Source organism: Diabrotica undecimpunctata, chromosome 1 (assembly GCF_040954645.1).
Source record: "Diabrotica undecimpunctata isolate CICGRU chromosome 1, icDiaUnde3, whole genome shotgun sequence".
Taxonomy (NCBI): domain Eukaryota; kingdom Metazoa; phylum Arthropoda; class Insecta; order Coleoptera; family Chrysomelidae; genus Diabrotica; species Diabrotica undecimpunctata.
Window position 1 is genome coordinate 192,058,393 of NC_092803.1, and position 18,033 is coordinate 192,076,425.

An 18,033-nucleotide genomic window follows, 5' to 3' on the forward strand; every position below is an offset into this window, starting at 1 on the left:
GAGATTCGTTAGCTAGTTGAATTGGGGTGACTTCAGTCACCCCATGGTTGGTAGCTTCTTTGGCAAAATTATCTGCTGTTTTATTACCAGTAGTTCCGGTGTGAGAAGGCAGCCATATGAGAGAGACTTATATCGTAAGCAAAGAGATTTTGGTATATGTTATGAATGTTTTGAACTAATAGGTGGTCAGTGAAAATTGTATTGACTAAACGGATATATGAAAGTTAATCTGAACAAATGGGCAATATGTCTGTTTTGATGGGAGATGCATTTAAAAGCCAACAGAATACTATATAGTTCACCTGTGCAAACGTTGCATATTACGGGTAACCGAGATGATCTTACAAGTTCATGTTTAGTGGTTACTGCGCAACCAATACCAGTGGTAGTTTTAGAAGCATCTGTATAGAGAATTAAATTCTAAAAATGCTTTCTTTATAAGAAGGTTAGAAGATTCAAGTTTGTTAAAAATGGTGAGTGAGGTATATATTGAGGGGAGATCTTTAGCCCAGAGGGGAAGTAAAGTTAGAGGAAATGAACTAGTCTGAAAAAGGTCAATATTTTTAAGTAGTGGACAAATTAATTGAGGTATAGGTTTTATGATAAGGTGTTGGTTATTGTTAATGGAAGAAAACGCCATTGTGGCAATTAGGGAATGAACGGGATTAAATGGATTTGCGGATGTTGATGCAGCATACGAAAGTAGAAGTGATTATCGTCTTAGGGTAGGAGAAAGTTCATTAGATTCACGGTATACACTCTCAATAGGACTAAAGCGAAAAGCGCTTAGACCTAAGAGTAGTTTTATCGAAACCCCATTAAAGATGACTGAGGGTTTTAAAAATGTTCAACCTTTTAAAACAATTGATTTTAAGTTCAGAGACTGGATTCTTTCAATTTAATCTGGAGTCAAACATAAAACCGAGAATTTTACATTAATTAACAACAGAACTGCAGGAGCTAATCAATAGAGTTGACATGGAATGCACAAATTGGGGACTGTCGATAAATATTGATAAAACTAAATACATGGTGACCAGTAAACTGAATATCGGCGCAACCCAACTGATATTAAACCAACAACCGCTGCAGAGAGTTCAGAGATTCAAATACCTTGGATGTTGGATTACCCAAAATCTAGATCTATCCTTCGAAATTCGATGTAGAATTGAACAGGCAAGAAACTCATTTCAAAAATTTAAGCCTCTATTATCCAATAACTCATTAAATTTGGAAATCCGTGAAAAGTTTACAAGATGCTACGTGTGGTCTGTACTTTTGTATGGATGTGAAACTTGGACTTTAAACGCCGATATCATGAATAAAATCGAGGCGTTTGAGATGTGGTTGTATCGAAGGATACTAAAAATTCCATGGACTAGCAGAACCAGAAACGAAGAAGTTCTTCGAAGAATGGGACATCAACGAACTCTATTAAATATTATTAAGAGGCGTAAACTAGAATATCTTGGACATATAATCAGAGGACCAAGATATGAGTTCCTTCGGCTAATTCTCAACGGTAAAATCGAAGGAAAGAAATGGATAGGACGGAAGAAACTCTCTTGGTTGAGGAATTTGCGGCAGTGGACAGGTTTGACAGCGGACCAATTGCTACACGTAGCGCAAGACCGAGATCAGTATAAAAATATTGTAAGCATGGTAGTCGCCGACGTTCCGTAGGGATATGGCACTCTAAAAAGAAGAAGAAACAACAGAAAGTAGAGAATTGTTAAATAAAATTTTGGTTAAGGGAGTGAAAATTCTTCTGGAAAATTTTACTAATTTGGTTTTGTTCTCAGTAAGTGATAATCCTAGTTCGTTAGATCTATCTTGAAGTAGATTTACTACACTTTGTATAAGTTTATATGAGGTTGGCACCTCACCAGGGTTGAGTTACCAGTGGATATGATAACATTTGCCATGTTATTATATCCACTGGTAGCTTTAACATCCTAATATATAAGACTAAATAATGTAAACTAAATTGTAACGTATAACTTTTAACGGGTTTTTACCCAGATATTTAGCGGCTTAAAACATGTTCACCTAGACACTGATGATGGAATATAGATTCCGAAAACCTTTTTTCTTCATGACATAGCCCATTTGGGTTTTTTAATTTATATACCTTTTATAATGGATTTTAACAAAAATTTTTTTTTGTAATGATTTTTTTTTTATATTAGTATAGATTAGGGCAAGATCTTTCATTAACGATTGTCAGCGGTATGTCAGTGATAAATTTACTGGCTTCATTTAGAGGGTCGTTGGTGCCTAAGGAATTTTCGAGAAATTTTTCAAGATAATTATAGAAAATCCTAATTTTTGTGTTTTTATAGGATTTGAGTGCAGCTTTTAGTCCGAAATAGTTTATAGAAGAGTTCGGATAATTGGTATCTTGTGAAACTAAGGATGAATAAGGAAAGGGTAAAGGAAGAAAAGAGTATATATGGTTAGGTCCAGATTTGTTCCAAAACTTTTATTTTATCAAGTATAACCTTTTGATTAAAAAAGGGATTGGATATTTTAAGGTTATTTTTTATTTTTAACTTTTTTTTTCAAACTAGACTTGGGCTAGTATCTGAAGTACATAAAGTTTTCTTACTTAATTAAATATTGTGTCTAAATTTGGCAAAAGATGAAGTAAAAATATACATATAGCAGGAAACTCATGATATATGCCTATTGATCATCTGATGTTCCGTATTTCTTAGGGACTGTTCGATTAGTGAATGCGGGATGGAAGGAGATACATTTGAAATAAGGATTCTTTTGGTCGCAGAAAGAAGCCTGCAGATCAAGATGACGGTGAAATTAATTATGACGTTCGGTGTATTAGTTGATCAACGATGTCGGTAGAAGTGAGGAAAATGTAGATTCGATTATTCGAAATGCGAGATTTAAAAGTAATATTTTTTGGATAAACTATTGGAGTGCATGACAATAACTTGTCCCCTTTTAGAAAACGAACGGGAAGGAGGGCTAGAGACTGCGGCAACGACATATGATTTTGGGTTGAAACTGGAGTTGTTTTGTGTAAATGTAAATATTTAATTGCTGTTCATGATGTGTAGTTCTGGTTACCCAGACCGTAACACAATACCTAAACGTGAGTACCTAAAGGACCCTCTCCCAAACTGGAAAGAAAGAAACAAAGGATCTCACCTATTTCTTGGGATTTTCACTGGTTTTCTTTAATTAAACCAATATAGCCACAATTAAATTCGACTATTGAAATATAAAACCAAATTTGATACTCGTTTTCTTATCACATTGTGATTAAAGAACTTCGCTTCGTATTGTTAACTCGTCGATGAATTAATTTATCTGTTTAACACTGTTTAAATCTTTAAAATCCATTAGGAACTTTAAAAAGGGTGTTTAACCTTTGACAGTTATTTGATGTTTTTTGAATCGATTATTTGAAGCTTTATTTATAAACTTCAACATTTTATTAAACTTATTATAAAAAAAAACGGTTTGCAAAAGTGCTTTTTAGCTTCTAAACGTTTATACTACTTTTGATATTTTTCATGTCATACGGCTGTACGTAGGCTCAATGAAAAGCTGGCGTAAAAGCACAATTAAAAAAAAACAGAACTTTCTATAACCACTAACAAGAAACAAGCTGAGATATTGCAGCGGACAGATCTCCCTTGCATTTTTCTGTGGCGATATTTTACGAGTACCATTATTTTAATGTTTCAAAATAATTTACTTCTTCACTGTGTATGCTATTGATAAATCGAATTATAAAAATTAGATATTCTTTTACAATGTTCAATTTTCAGCTCTTGATGTTAATAAACAATGAAAATATTTGCAATTTCTTAAACAAGAAAAAAAATGCTATTTGATTTCCTCTGGGCCATAGAAGGTTTTGGTTTTTTTTTAATGTTTTTTTTATTAGCTTTATATTGAGCCTACATACAAGTGTGACATAAAAAAGTCAAAGTTATTAAAAATTTTTATATGCTAAAAATTTGTTACTCTTCAAACTGATTTTTAAAAACAAATTTATTATATTCTTGATGTTTTTTTTTAATAATTTAAAACGAAGCCATAAAAAATCGATTGCTATTTACAAAATATCCCTAGAGTGACTGTTTGGACAGGTACAGTTGTTTAAATAATCGGTCTCCTGGATAAACATATTGAATAACTCATAAACTGTATGGTCGTTCTGTATGACATTTAGCACACTTTAAAAACTCATTAACTGCCATAATTTTAAATAGTTGTATTACATATCGTTATGCAAAAAGAAAGTTATTAACATTTATAAATGATACTTTAAAAATAAGGGTTTTTAAATTATCTCGGTCAATTCTTTATGTATTTTAATTATAAAAATATCAATATTAGAGAACATTTTATGATCTATAACTTTTATTTTAACGTTTTATGCGCATAAACTTTTTTCACTTTTTACGATTGTTTAAAAAAAAGCAAAGCAAAATTAGCTAAATTTTTCACATAATTGTCATCAGCTACCCCTCATATACCTTTTAGAGACTTTAAATATCTGTTTAAGATTTTTTCAGCTTTTTTTAGAGTTGTAGATCATAAAAAGTAATGTAACTTTTGAGAGTATCCAAATTAAAATACAAGAAACTATTAATCGAAATAGTTGCAAAAAACCTTATTTTTGTAGTTATTTATAAATTAAAATAACTCTTTTTTGTGAAAAAACATATAACATAGCTCCTTGAAATTATGGAAATTAATATGTTATTACAGTGCGCTAAATATCAATCAGAGCAAATAGTTTATAGGTTATTTAATCTGTTTATAAACATTTATATCTTTGATATCGTTTATGGCACAAACTTATATAGAGGCTAACGAAAAACTGATGAAAAACACACTTTCTAAAAAAAAAGAATCTTCTATGACCATTACGAGCCAAGAGAGCATTTTATATTTAAAACCAAAGCATTTTATTCTTAAAATCATACTTCCATTGTCTATTAACAGTAAGAGCTGAAAATTGAAGGGACTCTAAATGAAGATCTGAATTGTGCGATCCAGCTTACAGGATGGTATATGCGGTAAAGAAGTAAAAATTTATAACCCGTTAAAATGATGGTATTCGTAAAATACCTCTTCGGAAAAGTAGAATGGAGAACCATCTGAGCTCCGTTTTTTTTAGATTTGAACTTTTTTAAAATAAATCACGCTTGTAAAATTTGCAATATCTTGGCTTCTGTGGCATGTAAAACATAATTTTTTTTTAACTGGGGTAGCTCAACAAAAAGTTGTTTAAATAATCGCTTTCCATGATAAACAAATCGTCACTATTTTTATTAGTTAGATTACGTACCATTATGCAAAAACAAAGTTATTAAAATTTATAAATTTCGGCAAAATCAAGGGTTTTTTGCAACTATTTTGGTGAATTCTTTATATATTTTAATTTAGAAACTCACAAAAGGAAGAACTTTTTGAGATCTACAATTTTTATTTTAACTATTTTTCTCTAAACTGGATAAAAAACGTTTTATAAGCAAAATAATGACCTCTCACTTTTTAAAATTGTTTAAACAAAAACAAACCAAAATACCTGTATGTCTTCACAGATTTATTATTAACTAACCCTCGTATATCTTTTAGAACCTTCAAATATCTTTATAAGATTTTTACGTGTAATCAATGATTTTTTTACAGATAGACTGGTGTATAAATTAGTTCTCCGATAAAGATGAACTTATTTCTACTTTTCAATACAATAACTAAAAATAGGTAGTTAAAGAAATACATATTTAAATATCTAATACTTTGTTTATGTTTATTCACTAATTTGTTTTTCCGAAGTTTATTATATCATAATTATAATACCAACGAAAACGTAAAATTCAAATGATGAATGAAAAAAAAAATAAACATTTTTTTAAGTTAATTACGTAACGGAAACGGTGTAAAATAAAAGAATATAAAAAAGTTTCTATTTACTTACCAGAGTGTAATATCCATGTTTGACAAGCCGAAAGATTTTTTGTCGGAAATCTGAACATTCTTAAACCATGAATTTTGTATGGTGATAAACCACATTGTAATAACAACAAATATTTCCAGCCATCTGTAAAAAACCATTTGTTTATTATGGAAGTAACATTATTTTAATTTAAAATCACTTTTTTCAAATATTATCGAATGTATGTATTATCCGCTAAAATTTATTTCTAAATACCTAATTTGTTCATTTCTCATACAAATGTTTTTTGTTTTAAACACATAGAATTAAAATGTTTTACTTACCTCCAACCAAATTTTTGTAATACACTTCCAAATAAAATAAAATATTTAAATTCTTTAAACTTATTTAGATATAGGAAGATTTAGAAGCCACGGTACGTTTATGTACAATTTTAGTTGACACGATATTTACTAGTTGATAGTAATAACTCTATTTAAAACAAAATCTTAACTGATTCATGGTCTGTTTTTTGTAAAATTTTTATTTGTAAGCAAACCTGTTGCTACTATGTCAGTGAAATATTGCAACGCTGGTGAATTTAATTCAGGGGATCAAAAATGGACGTTTAGTTTAATCTTTAACTTTTTCACATAGCACCATCTAGTATAACGTATATCAAACAAACAATGGTATATTAAAATCTATTGAGACAGAAAGAGTGGTGACATCTAGTGACTGTCTCAATTAGAATCAAACAAATTTATACATTGCGTTGGCTAACTAGTTCTATTTAAACAATGGTAAGGCCTTCTTTTTCAATGCCTTATACATCTATTATTATTAACATCCATAATCGTTTGTGGCGTCGGTTGACGGGACTTTGTTCCCAATGGTCTGACATTAGCTACGAAAAAGAAGAAGAATTGACAGTTGACATACGAAGAAGAATTGACAGTTAACATTAGATAAGGAAAACAAGAAGAATTGACAGTTGACAAGTGATTCCGGTCTTGGCTAAAGTTCATGCTCGGCCGGTAATGCACATTCAACGCTTACCAACAGTGACGTCAGAGTAGTTCAAATGTCCTGTCCTGTCTCGGCCAAGTGTCCTATACTTTGGTTTTGAAAATTAAAAAGGTGGTGTCAATGACCCAATGAAGTGGTTCATTAATTTTAATTAAAGCTTTCTTTTTGTACATACTAATCTATAAACTAGTAAAAAATTTAAAAAAAAAACATTTAAACTTTTGTTTTTAACAACATTAGGAATCCTAAGATTTCTTACTTGGCGAAGCTAATACCTAATAATACCGTCTAATATCGTCTTTATGTTTTTGTTTTTAATTTGTTATTGAACTTAATTGTACAAAAGCCCACTGCAGGATCACTACGTTGATAACGGAGTTAATCAAACTTTTTTTTAATTCAGTTCATACTAATTAGAATAGTTATGCTGATCGCCAACATCCGAAACGGATAGGATTATATTATTAAATATCTATCGACGCACGCTTTAAAAAATTACACAACTGACACTTCAAACTGTCTTTTAGCTGTCTTTTATTTCATCTTTGATACCTCGCGTTTTGAACAGCTGTCAACCCTAATTTGCGAGCATTTTTTCTCAGGCAACCTTATATCATTATCTTAAGAAAAAATTAGCTTTAATTTAATATAAAAAAACATGCATATACGTCATGAGCAGCCTATTTTATTTAAAAATAAATGAACGGAATAAAATTTTTGCTCAAAAATTAACTACTATTATATTAATTGAATTAAAAATATTTGTGGCCACTTTTTAACTGGCAACCTTTTAAATGCATGTAAAAATGTGTTTGATTAACTACGTTATGAACGTAGTGATTCTGCAGTGGGACCTTAGACCATAATATATCTTAAATCTCGGAGAAAACTAATCCAGTCTCAAATAATTGAAACGTAGCTGAATTTATTCAACAAAATTACATGTTGCTAATAATTATTATATTTTTTCAGGTTTAACGGATCTCAATGAAGGAAGCTTTGAAAACGGAGGTGGATGGTTCCTACATCCCCAACCAACTAGTGACCTAAGTGGAGAGATTCAGGTTCAGTCTCCAAGTACAGATACCTATGTAGGTTTCGGTATTGATGATGAGATAATGTCCGCCATTCGAAACGAATTACTGACCAAATTACCACATGCTCAGGTAACAATTTTAATATCTTCTCTGTTGATTATTTTTTTGACAAAATTACTTTATCACAACTCCTTGTTTTTGTTTTTAATCCCTGAAGCGCTTGTCGATCGTACTAGCTAAATATTAATCTGTTTTTCACTTTCACGTAACTACAATAGCTCTGTTTATTTCCTATCTCTTATTTCCTAGATTGAAAACCGGTTTGCCTCTTTGTTTTTCGTTGCAGGAACTTGTATTGATATATGATATTGATATATGTATTATTTTCACTTAAACAGTTTTTAAGTACATTAGGTAACTGTTGTTGTTGTCGCTGTAGTACATAGAGAGGACAGTCTATTAATATATGTTGCAGTGTTAGTTCATTAAACACACATAACACATCGGAGGAGGTTTCTTCATTAATATAAATCATGGATTATCTTTGTATGTTCAAGTCACAATCTGAATATAATCACTTAGTAGAAAGTTTCCATGGCAGCACACTCTATTTGATAGTTCTTAATGTAGAGTTTGAGTTATTCCAATTTATTTCCTATTTTGTCATGATTTTGTTTTTATATTTCTTTAAATCAGTATGAACACAGGTAGTTATGATGTCTGTTAACGGGTTCTTACTTGCATTTTTTGCTAATGTGTCAACTTTATCATTTCCAATTATCTCGCAATGTGAAGGAACACAGAGGAAGTGAACTAACTGTTGATTTTGTTGGCATGTTAAGAGTTCCGCCTTAATTAAAAGCAGGGCGGGATGTTTGGGGTATAATTGCTTTAGGGCTGTTAATGCACTCAGGAAATCACTAATGATTGAAGAGTATCTGATGTCATGTGTGTTGAAAAACATTAATGCCTGGAGGATAGAAAAGAGTTCAGCGGAGAATACGGTGGTTTGGAGAGAGAGCTGATAGGAACTGTTATAGTTATATGTTGTAAAAGCCGCTCCTACTCCGTTTGCAGATCTGGATGCATCGGTGAAAATAAGGATGTACTCATTAAAATCATTTAATATCTCTAGTGCTTTCTGGTTGAAAATTTTGGCTGGTGTGTCACATTTTTTGAATGCAGAAAGATTTTTATTACAATCAGCTCACATCGTAATATGTTTTGGCTGACTTTTGAAATAGGAATTATTGTGTCTAAGCTTTGTAACATTGCTTTCTCTCGATGATAAAATGGAGAATCCAATTTTTTCACAATAAAACATCGATGAAAATCTATCTGTAAATGTGTTTTTATAAACAGTTACCTTTGGGTTAGCTGATACTGTTAAGGCATGTATGAGGCTAAGTTATTTTCTCCTGAGTTGAAGGATTAATTATTTTAACGTAACTTAAATCGTATATTTTGATAATCATTGAAAAAATCTATTTATTGAAAATATATTTTAGGGAAATAACACGGACAAAGTTAAGGAAGAAGACGAATGGGAGACCTTAGAACGAAACGAAGTATTTTTACGATATAACGTCTACAATACTCCGCTATCTCCGATACCAGAAGAAAGCTTGATTGAAGACGTTTCTGGTACAACATCTCCGAGGTAAGTAGTGCAGTCAGTAGGTTTTTTGTTTAAATGGTGTTTAAAAATACTTGCATATTGAGTTTCTTAAGGTAATTAAATATATGTACACATAAAAATTATTAAAACATTGTTTAATTTAACGAAATCCCAAAATTTAGCGATAATTCGGTTTTCATTTCTCGAATTGTTAGGAAATCGGTTGTTTTCCACATTGATTACTACTTGTTTGTCAAAGCTCAGAGCTACACACGAAAAAGAATATTTTTAAATGCAGTAAACACATAGTCTTACCTTTATCTACCAGAAACCAATTTCTTTAATTCCCTTTTTATAGCCTTCGGCACATTATGCACCAGGAGGTATGCAATATGCATCCATATTGAGTCTTAGTATATAGTACTAGAAATTGAAGAAAGATTCTAAGGGAGAACGGCAGAAATCTTGACCAGATTCCCCTCTTTAAAGAGTGACCACGCTTTGTAGCGCCATCTACTGTGAATACTAGAAAATAGTTAGAACTTTGTATCCCTTAACTGCATAGCAACCGTAAAACCGCATTAAACTGCGGTACTGAGATTTTTTATTACATGTAACTTTGATGTTACGCTGTTTGATTGTTATAATTTTTATATTCTTCTGATATTTTACTTCTTTTCTTAAAAAAAAAACGTATTGTTTTATTTTTCGATTTTAACTCTACGTTTTTACCTTTGTTCAGCATTTTTATGACACGAAATACCATTCGTGATTTCCACAATGACGCTACATATGTCAATGTTCATCCACATAGTACCATAGTACAATATATCGCGAATAGATATATCAATATGATTTGTTAGTGCAATGGCAACGTTTTTCCAACATAAAATCAGCGGTACATAAAGTATTGTTTGAACAAACGACGACGAATCATGAGAAAAATCATAAAATCACCACGAATTGTACAAAACTGGGTAGTACGGCATTTAGTTTTAGTACACAAATTAAATGATTTCCAGCTATTTAGTTTTTACTCTGATTACTTTATCATATACTTTATTTTTTAGGAACGAAAAGGAACTGGATGATGGCGATTGGTCCGGACGAACCGACACAGATACATTAACCCACGAAGTAGAAAGCACTTCAGCTCACACGCTGGAAAGCCCCGTGAGAGGTCCGCTAAATCGCCACACACCAAGCCAAGATTCTTGTTGTTCGAACGACACACTCTTCAATCTGGAAGATTTGGTTTGTGGAATTACAGATATCGAGAGAGACAGAGATAGTCCTTTGAATGTCAACGTCGAGGAAATACCATCGGAAGATGCTGTCAAAAGTGACATAGATGAGAAGAGTGTGAAGAATGAAAGTAGCGGAGCTGAAGATAGCATGGAAAGCAATACGAAACCACAAGAAATCAACCATTTTCTCTCTACCGAAAGGAGCTATTCTGCGGTTAGTATAGTTTTTAAATCGACCAAAATCCACGTTTTATAGTTTATAGAAAACCAACAAAAACTAGTTTTGTAGGATTTACTACCTGTTCAAAGTCTTCGCTCTACAATAATGAGCCATTAAAGTTTTGAACTACTTCTCTCTATCTTCTCTGAACTTCGAAAATTTAATTATTCTTCTGCCTATGTCCCTTTTTTGCTTGCCATTTTAGCTCTTCAAAAGTGTCGATTTAATCCCTTTTTACTATATCTGCACCAATGCCCAAAATGACAACAAATTCCTTCTGGTATACATGAATCAACTTCTATATTTCGGTATATTTTATTGTAAAATTATTCGATTGTACCTTGAGCATTTTATTATGAAATTATTGTATTGTATTGTATTGTATTATATTAAAATTATTCTATTGCTGTGAGCATAAAAAATTTTATAAAAAGAATTTAGGGTATTTATTATGATTTTTTGGCAAATCCAACAAAAAATCTGCCGTTATCAATGATAAAACCGAAATACTCTATGCTTTTTTGAAAAAAAGTACACTCTTTATCATAATAGTTTAAATTCAGCATCTTTTAAAATAGATAAAACTTTTTATATAAATAAAAGATTTTTAAAATGTAACTCTTTACTTAAACCTATGAAAAAAATATCTTTTTGAAAAACAGCAACAGCTGAGGGAGAACATTAAAGAAAGTCCATCATTTTTTGAAATTGTTTAGTGGGAGGAGTGGAGGTGGGGTTGGTACACGAAACACGAAAAGCTAAACGATTATACCTAAACAGACCCATATTTTATGTGTTGAAACAGTTAAGAGTTCCTTGCTTTTGCCATCTATTTCAACCTGGTGAAAAGCCTGAGACAGTTTCAACTTTGAAAAATCGCATTCCTTCAGTTAAAAAAACACTTCAATTCTGGACAGTGAATGCTGATTAACCTCGATTATGGGATCCATAGTGATCGTAAAATCTAATACATTTAATCGTAAACTGTGATAGCTAGAACAATTACGAAACAAGATTTATTATCTACCTGAAAACAACGCAACAACTCGTTTAAATGATGTGTAATATTTTTTTTCAATCCATAATCTTTCGTCGAAGTAAACATTGTCATCGCTTTCTACACTAAGATCTCTATTCTGATACTAATATATTTCTTTCATTGATAGGTTGTTCCTTTGCCATCTCCAGAAGAAAATCCCTGGAAACACCTTCCAGCTTCACTTCTAAACTACAACCAACTATCGTTAAGCAACACTCCAATAATTAAAGAAGACACAAAATCAGAAGATTCAAATAACTGTGATATTTTACCGAAAACCGAAAGTGGCGACGACAACGCTGACGTTTTAAGAACAGACTCTATAGAACAAGACGAAGAAAGTGAAACTAATAATGTTACCTTCAACCAAAATCATCCTCAGATTTTGGATTTAGCTGTTACAGTGGACTCAAATACTCAAGATGAAGACATGTGCTGCAGTAAAGAAAAAGACACACCTACATCTGACCAGGAGACTTCGGACAAAGAGAACATCGAACCGCTTTATCAGAATTCTGAAGTTAAAGATACGGTTTTGCCGAACTCCGAGAACGAAAAAGCTACCAAATTAGACGATCATCTGTACGAAAATTCGAATGTAAAAGATTCCGAACGACTGTACCAAAACCTGGAACCAAACCTGGACCCATTCGACGATTACGTCAATATAGTTAATATGGAGAACAGCAAAAATCGCCTAGAATCCGACCTTCTAGATAAGGATCATACATATATCAACACATTCGAACATATCGAGAAGGATGACGACGATAGCATTTACGGCCTTTTAACTGATATTAGGTTTACAGGACCTGCAGATAGCCAGATGATGTCTACGTCCTTTAGCGAAAATAACGATGAGCAGGGATGGGAGAGCGGATCTGATTCCAGATCAAGTTCTAGTGGAGAATTTATATGGCGGGTAAGTGTTTCATAATTTTATAATTTAAATTAATACTTCTAAGAAAGAAACAAGCATGAAAATAGACAACAGCACTTTCCTTTAATAATTTAAACGAAGAAACATACCGAATAACCTTGCAGATTTAACTGTGACACATACAATGGGGAATTTTATACTGAAATGTTAACAAACTTGTCATCCATCCTAGACCTATCTGTAAACCGGATAAGTTCTCTGCGGCTGAGCGCCCTCTCTTTGAGAACTTAAAATGAGATATCATTTTCTACTGTACGATGAGAGTGCTCGATTACCTGCCTCCGAATGAGATAATGAAGTAAATTTAATAACAAAATTTCTTCTTCTTCTTCCTTCTTGTATATAGGCTTTAAAGCCTGTTTGTTCTTCAATATTAGCCTCCTAAATTGTTTAAATTGTCGCACCATCTTTTTATTGGTCTTCCAATAGTTCTTCGTCCATTTGGTAACTTATCTCGTGCTATTCGTACTATTTTATCCTTTGCCATTCTACTAATGTGTTCGTTCCACTCCTGTTTCCGTTTTGTCACCCATCCATTTATGTCTTCTATATTGCATGTTCTTATGTTTTCGCTTCTATTATATTTATTATTTCGTCCATTATTATAAAAGAGAAGTGGACTTAACGAATCACCCTGTCTGACTTCGCTTTGTACTGGTATACACTGTGTTAGTTTTCCATTTATCTTTGTCTGTATTCGATTATGGAAGTAGATGTTTTCGATGGTTTGTATAATATTGATTGGTATGTTTCTTTTATACAGTAGGTGTAAGACGTCTTCGACTTAAATGCGATCGAAAGCCTTTTTCAGGTCTATAAAACATATATATGCTGGTTTATTGTACTCGATGGCCTTTTCTGTGATTTGTCTTAGTACAAATACGGCGTCTACGCACGATCTTCCGGATCTGAATCCTTGTTCTCCATCTGATAAAGTTGTTAGTTTATTGATTTTGTTGGTTATGACTTTTGTGGTGAGGTTAAGTGTGGTGTTCAGTAGATTTATACCTGTATAATTGTTGGGATCTTCTTAATTTCCTTTCTTGAACATTGGTATTATTATGCTGTTTCTCCATGAGTCTGGTGTCGTGCATTGCAATATTAGTTTTTGTATCTCTAGAGTTATACTTTCTTCTCCGTGTTTTAGAAGCTCGTTGGTTATTCCGTCCGGTCCTGGTGACTTTCTATTTTTGAGTGAATTTATGGCTGAATTTATATCTCTACTTTGTGAAAACTGATTTCTATTTCGTGTCTTAATTCAGGTACGATATTGTGTTGATTATTATTTTCCTTTTTTTTAAACAGTTCCGTCAGGTATATTGGTTTATTATGAATCTCCATATTTGTTTTTGTGTACCGTAGAAGTCGCTTTTCATCCTTTTTAATAATAAAGTAATATTTTCAAAATAATAATAACAAAGAAATAAAGAATCTATATAAACTATGTAATGAATTATGTTCTAAATATCTATCAATGTTAGTCGACGTACTTATTTCTTTCTTACATTTTTATGCTTCCACTAATGCTAAGTTAAGGTGGTACTACAATGCCTCGGTAAAGTGTTAAGGGGACTCTTACTTTCTAAATTGAAAAAAAAAAACAACTTTTAAATATTTTTTTAATGAAATTTTTAACGAAAAACCTTTTTTTCTATTCATTGTTAAGAAGCTTTTGAGGTATACAAAAAAAATTTTGGCACTTTTAGTTGTTTTTTACCACTGCACTTGGCGTCTTCTAAAAGATGCATTTGTATTTGGGAGACACTTTTCTGCCGTTCTGTAACAATTTTTTTTAATCCAACGGGATTTAAATCGCGAGACTTAAACTAGGAAATAAACCTTTGAAGTTAATTTTTTTATAGTTTTAAGGCCTATATAGGCGATTTTATAAAAAGTTAAAAAAAACACTATACCACTCACAATGTAGTGAGCGCTGCCAGCCCGCTGAACTACTGATGCACCTATATATTCGCATGTACTTACATAAATTACTTAATATAAATTGTATATTTAACAATTTGCTGCAATTAAAGTAGTACTACCTTTGGAAATAATGTTTGTATGTAGCTAAATATCTGTTGTGTTTCTAACCAAATAGGAAGGGGAACATGAGGAGTCTCTCAAGGCCCTCAGAGCTGCTCCTCAGGATGTGGTAAGTGTAATCGTATTAATACTTGTTTTAGAATTTTTATGTATTGCTTTAACTGCCCTAGTGTTTAAATCATAATCCACTACTTAAAAATTCTCGTTTTAATTATTTTGTTTTTTTTTTATGAGTCCTTTTTTGTTATTATGTAGATATAACCATTGAGGTAAATTCTATTTGGAGTAGATTGTGTAAATGAAATGCCTTATTGTTGAAAATCTTTGTAACTGTAGCCACTTCTGCAGAATGGGAAACACTGTCAAAATTATAGTTTAACATTCAAACAAAACTCCAAGATGTCAGTCACAAGAAAGGATCTTCTAATGTAGGTAATTCTGTAGATCACCACCACCCTCAAGGGACCCATGTGTTTGTGAATTCAATGTATGTGATGTATTTATATTTTAACAATTGAACATTTACTACTCTAACTACATATGCTGACAAATACAACCTAAATAAAAGTGGAGAAACACTTCTACCTACATACACGCACACACACACACACGTACGCACACAATATATAGATAGATATTCCCAAATTTGAGTAAATGGGCCCCTTGAGGGTGGTGGTGATCTACATAATTATCTGCATTGTGTGTGCTATCGCTTTCCTTTGACTGTGGTCTTATCCATTAGCCGAACTGAAATATCTTATAAGATATCTCTTATACTCATTAATTCTCTACATTAGGAGAGCTTTTCTTGTGACTGACATCTTGTCGTTTATGGTAAAACAAAGACTTAGGTAGATATAGGTCTTGCTTCACAAAAAAGAAAACTTCGCAATTTACCGTTTATTTTTGGTTTATAATCCCTTTCCCGTATATTATTTAATTTGTTTTTAAAGTGAAGTTCAAACATTTTCAACTTCTATCTGTACCAATATTAGTAATAATGTCGTCTTTATAAATATCCGAGGCATTAACATTATCACTTAACGCCCAATTATTTACAAAACTTTGAATAACTTATTCCCAGTTTTCTGCGTCCACAATTTTTTCGGCAAGCTTTAGTGCATCCACAAGGAATGTGCTCAAGCAAAGTGTGGAGAGCATGAGGTGTAGTACCGATCGGTGTTAAGCGATGTTTTGATTTCTTTCAACACCAATCAAGTAGATTTAAATATTTTTATTTCCACTGTTGAATTTGATGGTATGTCCTCAATCCATGCTGTTTAGTGACATTAGCAGTAGAGGGTAATTGAGCTAGAGAAAATTTAGCGTTTTTGATAACGACAGTGGCTAGTTGTTTGTTTGCACACATATCTGTCAGTTTTTTTACAAAACATCATTTAAACATAAATTGCATAATCTTTCTTTTTTATGAAGCATTGCTTATATCTAAGTGCTTAGTTAAAAGTCAAAAACTAAACAACGAAAGGTGGATAACTTTACCTCGATCTCAAAAACGCAAGGCCTTTTTGGTAACACTTATCGATTTTATTACTTCATTGACCATATGAAACTATAAAATTCCTCAAATGCCTTAGTTCCTTTCATCCATGTTTTTTTTTTGACATAGTCGATAGCATATAAAGAATTGACCTCCAACTATAATTATTCTCTCCGTATTTCATAGAAAAGTATTAAAAGAGCTTGCAAAATCGTTTTAATATAAACAAAATGTATTCTAGCTGGAGTCTATCACACCTATGGAAGGGATCGCCGAAGACAATTTTGAAGAGAGCGATTTAAGTAGTACCTTCAGCGATGATGAGGAGTCTCCCGAATTTGTACCTTCAGCTTGGGACAAATTTGCAATGCCTAGCAAGTCAGCATTGAGGTCACCAGAGAAAACGCTTAAGAAAAGAGAAGAGGTAATTTTTCGTTTTTTTATGTATTATTAGAATACTCAATAGGTTTTTCAGGCCTAGCGCGAAAAGTATAATGAACAGATCTTTCACTTTCTCTGTTACATGGTTTTTCTATTCAAACACTTCACACACTTTTTTGTTTACTTCCTAGCGGAATGACCTAATGTTTGTGTTTGAATTTTTCTATAAAAATAAGAATTTAGATAATCAAGAAAGTCATAAAAATACATTTGATCAATCAAATAATTATATTGGACATCAAAACGATTTCAAGAAAAAATTTCTACACTTATACACTTAAAAGTAACAAAAACAAATCGAAAAATAATTCTGATTTATTATTATTATTTCTTTATATTCTCGTACTCGATCAACTCGCCGCACTGTACATATTCCATTAAGTATCATATAATTCGTGAAAACTTCAATAGTTAAGGCTACAGTAGCAAGCCATCCCTAGAACAGTAAGTTATGCGAAACCTGCCTTACTGTGCTGAAGGTTCGTCTGTAGGGCACTGATTAAGGTCATTGAGAGCCATCTGGGAATAATACTGAGTTAGCGACCGTGGTCGCCTTTGCTTTGCTTATCTGAGTTCCATTTATGGACTCAGTCATTTCTGAGTTCATTTCTGAGTCCTCTTCTGGACCATCTCTTTTCTTTTTGTCTGATTTCTATTTTATTCTCACGAGTTGAGACGAAATGCTGTCAGGCACGACAGTGCACCTATACCGTCCCATGGCTCTAATATATCAGAGTTGGCCAGCTCTCGGGGACATCGCTTAGACACTTTTACCCTTGTTTCATGCAATGTCGAAACAGGTCTCCCTCTTGTTACCAACAATATAAAGTTAATTTGGATTGTAAGTACCCGTTCCTACTTTTGTCAACATTTAGTGAAAGAATCGAGATTTAGTGAGCAATTCTTCTTAATATAATGTTTAATACCGATTGCAGTAACTTTGCAGCTTTGAATGGTATACAGCGGCTCTTTCTTTACAATTCCTACCGTAAATAAATGAACAG

The 18,033-nt window shown here is 32.3% G+C and overlaps 1 protein-coding gene across 2 annotated transcripts in view; it reads left to right on the forward strand.

Annotated features, from left to right (window-relative positions):
* The window catches only part of LOC140432800 (uncharacterized), a 214,381-nt gene that overhangs the window by 180,089 nt on the left and 16,259 nt on the right, over positions 1 to 18,033 (forward strand). The window contains exons 14-19 of one of the 2 annotated variants that reach the window (XM_072520913.1): positions 7,919 to 8,112; positions 9,492 to 9,643; positions 10,672 to 11,062; positions 12,235 to 13,029; positions 15,146 to 15,199; positions 16,830 to 17,012. In XM_072520913.1, coding sequence (XP_072377014.1) covers positions 7,919 to 8,112; positions 9,492 to 9,643; positions 10,672 to 11,062; positions 12,235 to 13,029; positions 15,146 to 15,199; positions 16,830 to 17,012 — 1,769 coding nt within the window. The remainder of the gene's footprint in view (positions 1 to 7,918; positions 8,113 to 9,491; positions 9,644 to 10,671; positions 11,063 to 12,234; positions 13,030 to 15,145; positions 15,200 to 16,829; positions 17,013 to 18,033) is intronic. The other variant, XM_072520914.1, reaches the window with a different exon arrangement.